The 5369-nt window shown below is 39.2% G+C and overlaps 1 protein-coding gene across 1 annotated transcript; it reads left to right on the plus strand.

Moving 5' to 3' along the window:
• The first annotated feature begins 613 nt into the window (after nucleotides 1-613).
• LOC306986791 (uncharacterized protein) lies at nucleotides 614-3875 on the plus strand. The gene is made up of 5 exons (XM_079590428.1): nucleotides 614-944; nucleotides 2549-2633; nucleotides 3094-3180; nucleotides 3289-3495; nucleotides 3613-3875. The coding sequence occupies exons 1-5, from the start codon at nucleotides 912-914 to the stop codon at nucleotides 3693-3695; spliced, it is 495 nt and encodes a 164-aa protein (XP_079446554.1). The 5' UTR covers nucleotides 614-911; the 3' UTR covers nucleotides 3696-3875.
• Nucleotides 3876-5369: the final 1494 nt, after the last annotated feature.

Here is a 5369-nt window from a genome sequence, read left to right on the forward strand (position 1 = left end):
TGAATAAGTACTAGTATCTATTGAATAAGTACTAGTATCTTTAAAAAGGTACTAGTACCTAAAGAATAAGCACTAGTACCTAAAGAATAGGCACTAGTACCTAAAGAATAAGCACTAGTATCTAATGAATAGGCACTAGTACCTAAAGAATAAGCACTAGTACCTAAAGAATAGGCACTAGTACCTAAAGAATAAGCACTAGTATCTAATGAATAAGTACTAGTAGCATGAAAATAGATACTAGTAGGCTTAAATGATTAAATGTTAAAACGGCTTGCCATAAACGTTCGCCTTAACTAATTATTACATAGGCCTACATGAATAACGTTACATAGGCCTATTTCAGTAAAAATGGCGAAATTAGACAAACGTTTATTAGTTTGCCTGATTATTTCTAACATATGTATGACCTAAAACAGCTGTAAAATATGAAATGTTTAGTTTAGCTACTTACATCTTATCTCGCACTTGAGCATAAACTATAGACAAAGTTGCGCGTCGCGCTGCTGAATGCGCGCTCTGCAGCGTCTGTGAACAACGCCCGCCTACTTTCATTTGATTGATCATCTCAATTATTCTGACATTGACGGGCAGTGACGGACCAATGAGGCTCAGATGAACACAAACACACACACACACACACACACACACTCTGTCCTCTGTTTCTGGCGTGCGCGCGGTGCGAAGCTCGATTTCAAAATCAAATATTTTTCTCCGCGGTTTTTGTGTGGGACAATGCGACTGTCTCCAATATTGGTATGCGTGATTGCTATCACGAATAAATTATGCAGAATCCTATGGTATTTGCCTGTGGGATGAAAGAAAGTGAAAGTAAGTTGCCGTGAAAGCTGGTGAGTTTCAGTCAGTAGCCTAGTGTTAAAGTGTGGATATAGGCTACTGTTTAAGAAGACATGGACGGGATCTACTGCTATTTCACTATTCTGGTAAGACTAGCATACATTTGAATCTCAAACAAGATGATTTGATTGGATTTATCTGGTAAAATGTGTAGAACAGACCTGAGAGCATTATCAAAATAGCTACAAATATTAGGCAACATTTTACTTACAAAATGAAGTGGTAACCTTGTTTTATACAGTCTATGGTGTTAACATTTAAAAATACTGGTTTTAATTTAAAAAAATGTAAGTGTCTAATATGACAAAAGTAATTAAAAATAATATATCATATCATATAATACAATATAAAGTATATGACAGTGTTTCTCAACTGGTGGGTAGCGGAGTGTCCAGTCAAAGAAACGACAATAAACGTAATTCTGTTTTTCTGAGAGACTTTTATTGTGAAATGCGTGTGTGAAAGCTTTGGTCAGACCCGGTTTAAAGGGTTAGTTTACCTAAAAATTCTGTCATCATTTACTCACTCTCAAGTTGTTCCAAACCTGGACAAAGGAAGATATTTCGGAGATTTTTTTTAACCTAATTGACATCCATAGTTTTTTTTTTGTGTAAGTCAATGTAGACCCATCAAATGTTTGGTTACTTGAAATCATTCAGCAGTACAAATACATTTATAAACACAGGATTGTAGAAATTTGAGGGCGAGTAAATTATGACAGAATTGTTGGGTGAACTACCTCTTTAACTAAAGATTAGTGATGGTAATTTCAAAACACTGCTTCGGGAAGCTTCTGTTCCGATTCCGAATCAATGGTTCCGAATCCGAGTGGGTATCACGTGATTTCAGGAAACGAGGCTTCATTCCTTCATCGCTGGGGGCGAAGATCTGTCAACCCATGAAGCAATGAACAAGTGTCTGTGGGGTTTACCTGATCTCTGATCAGTTTTATACATGTTTTTACCACCACCACTATAGAAGCCTAAAGAGTTCCTGAGAAAAACGTGTTGTCTTGATTCAGTATCTGCGCTGCGGTCAGGGTTAGGAAGGTCTGTGTCATTATTCTTAAGTTATTTTCGTACTTACGAAATGAAAAGTCCGGCCAGTCACGTGTGCTCTTTAACTGCGCGCTGTGTAGCCTATGTCACTTATGTAAACAATGCGGAAAAGAAACTACGAGCATGCAACGTCGTATATGTTGTCAATTAGTTAATAGTCATGAAATTACAAAAAAGCAGATATGTTTATTATATTCATCAACAGAGCACTTATGTTTCATTAAATAAGTTAATGTTGTGTATTCACCATGCAACTTGTTTTTCCATAACCCCAAAATGTCGCTTTATTTTCACTTTTTCAGCTATATTGTGGTTGCTCATACAAATGACCAACTATTACCAAAAACTGGTTTGGGACTGTTATTTAATAGCCCACCACCTTTTATATGACAAAGTCATTTTCACTTTTGTTTCTTCTTTTTTTACAGTGTAAACAGTATTTAAACCAGTGGCACAAGTTATGGGCATGTGTAGAATTTAGAGAATGCTATAGCAATTCTGTGGAAATCTGAAATCTGTTCTCACATTTGTGTGCAAGCCTATTGATTAGTGAAAAAGTAGAAGCCTGTGGACTTTTAATTCAAACATTACTTTACTTTAAAATAACCTTTGATTTGTAATGTGCTTTGAAGTGGGAGAACTTCAGCCCAGTCTCCTGGTGGGGAAGCAGCAGTTCGACACCTGATCAGACGGAGCCGTCGGAGAGTTCACACAAACGTACGGTGCACATCTGATCCATACACACTTAGCTCATTATATTTATAGTTAGTTGTAGTTTGTCGTTTGGACACGCTGAACTGAATTTGTTTCTTAAACCCATTTGGATCGAAATGCTTTTGCTTAGTTTTTAATAGAATTCATATAAGTTGTGCATATATTTTAATAATAATAATAAAGAAAAAATTTAAGATAATATTGCCCACAATTCCCATTCTTCCACTGGTGTTATTTTATAGTTTAAAGACTTAGATTTAATGAAATTGATTAGATTAGTAGCATCTTTATGCAGTAGTGTGGTGTGAAACCATGGATTATAATTTAGTGCAGCCATCTCAGCAGTTTAGACCCTGAAACTGCAATATTAAAGTTAACACGAATTCATAATTCATGGTCTTATAGTGCACAATTAAAAAAGGTTTGTCCTCAGAATCTTGAATCAAAAAGTTTCTCTTTTCAGATGACATCCCAGTCACAAAACCTGCTCAAGCGTTGGTGTCGGAGGAGGGGAACCGTACCGCACAATCCACCGTAAACTCACACTCAGGTCTGTCTGCACTCTGGCATGAAGTTCCCAATAGATCAAATCAAGAAATATGTCCCATATTATATGTGTTCTCAAGGTCATTATATTATCAAATCATTGTCGTTTCAGTTCCTCAGATCCCGTCTCAGTACTACCCAATCTCCCTCACTGACCCTAATGAAATAGCCAAAGTGGAGAAGATCTACATTAATGTGAGATGTGCCGGTAAGATCATGGAAGTGGACGTGTTCCCACTGGAAAAAATCTCAGTTTTACTAAAGGAGGCCTGTGATCGGGCAGAGAAGAAGCCAGAGAGAATGACTCTGGTTTATGACGGTAAACACAGCATTCGTGAATTGTTTCTTGAGGTTGATCTGATGCACCAAACTTAAAAACTTTAGTTTTGATGATCAAGCCTGCAAATCAGTAATTGCTAGCATTATTTATTTTCAGGAAAACATCTGGATGTGAACAAGACAGTGCGCCATTATGGTCTACGAGGAGGAATCACAGTGAACATGATTCATAAATCATAATATATCCATCCGGATACACAAGTACACTACATGAAATGTTATTCATTTTATTATTTTTTTATTATTATGAAGTGTTATGTGCTTTAAAGCAGTGTCATTGTAAATATGTATTGTAAAAAGTATTGTATTGCTGTGTATATTCTCTATATTGTAAAAATAAATGTGTGCAGTCTTACCTCAGCAATGTTATGTTAATGACAAATTTTTATTTGATTTTGCCATCAGACTTATTGTGAAAAACTGTATTGTAAGGGTGCTTTCAGACCTGCCTCGTTTAGTTGGGTTGAATCGCACTAGAGTTCGTTGTCCCCCGTGGTGCGGTTCGTTTGGGCAGGTGTGAATGCAGCAATCACACTCGGTGCGCACCAAAAGCGGACCAAACAAGCGGTCTCGGTACGCTTTCAAACGAACTCTGGAGCAGTTTGTTTGTGGTGAGAACGTGATCCGACCTCGAACAGACCCAACTGTCAAAGAACTGCGCATTTTTGGGCTAAACCAGCTGCCGTAGTCAGCGGCGCTGAGCATTATGGGATGAGGACTAATGTTTGTTGACAGTTTGCTCTTTTAGCATGGCATCTCTTGGACAAACTTGGAGTTGTGAGGAGGTGCGGAGCCTCATAGAAATTTGGTCTTATGACCATATTAGGTCCCAACTTTCACAAACCCACAAGAACAGCGAAATTTTCGCTTTGTTTAGCAAACAGCTCAGGGAAAAAGGGTTTCATAGATTCTGTTGGATTTTTCCCGCACGGTAATTCAGACCAATCGAAGCACAGTTATGGAAATGCGTTCAAGACACATCTGGCCAACGAGTGGTGTGGATGTTGTCACGTGACTGCATTTTGGTCATAGACAGTATATAAACTGGACACAGCGACCCCATAGGTTTCTACGGAGAAAAGTGAAGTCAATTAGCACTCACTTCCTGATCGCCAGGCGAACTGCGCAGGCTCAAACTGAGCTTGACGACGTAGATGTGACGTGAGAAACCTGTCTGACAGCTGTCAGTCTTCTAGTTGCTGTGCCGAGACAAATCTGAATCATTCCCTTACGAATCTCGCAGAGACGGAGAGCGTGAGCATTAGCTGTCCATGAGCTAGCAGCAGGAGCAACTTTATCACTCTCTATGGGCTTCTCCCTTGACTTTATCGGACTTTATGCCTCCACGTCCCCCCGATTGCATGCGAGCTTCTCTGCCAGTCTATACGGTAATTTCTTGACTTGTGCGACAGAGTCGCGTGGTTATGACGCAATCGTTAGCCTATTTTTACAAAAACTGCTTCTACGGGGCCATAACGTAAGATACAAGGTAATGGAGCCTTTTATACATTTTCGTGTTTCTTTAGAAATAAACAATGGAGAAACGGTGTCTTTAAACGCCTCAGATGTAAAGTTATTCGCTGTCAAAGTGACGCCAAAATGAATTGGAGTCAATGGAATGCTAACAGCAGGTGGGGGTCCGCTAGCCAATGGCGGCGCCCAGGGATGCTTCAGTTTCCGGGGGATAGATTACCCCCTTGATTTTGGTTCATTTCATCCAGAGCCATAGAGAGAAAGAGTTGCGACACTCCCATAGACCTCCGCTGTAAAAAATGGCGCCGCTTTTAACCGCCTACTTCCGGGATTTGAAGATCGGATTAGTTCCAAACACTGTTATTTGGGCGTTAAACGCCA

This window comes from Phoxinus phoxinus, assembly GCF_949152265.1.
Source record: "Phoxinus phoxinus genome assembly, chromosome: 2".
In the NCBI taxonomy this organism is placed as follows: domain Eukaryota; kingdom Metazoa; phylum Chordata; class Actinopteri; order Cypriniformes; family Leuciscidae; genus Phoxinus; species Phoxinus phoxinus.

Coding starts and splice junctions, on each gene's coding strand:
- LOC306986791 (XM_079590428.1), top strand. CDS start 912: ATGGACGGGATCTACTGCTATTTCACTATTCTG. Junction 3,181..3,288: donor CACCGTAAACTCACACTCAG/GTCTGTCTGCAC, acceptor TTGTCGTTTCAG/TTCCTCAGATCCCGTCTCAG. Junction 3,496..3,612: donor AATGACTCTGGTTTATGACG/GTAAACACAGCA, acceptor ATTTATTTTCAG/GAAAACATCTGGATGTGAAC.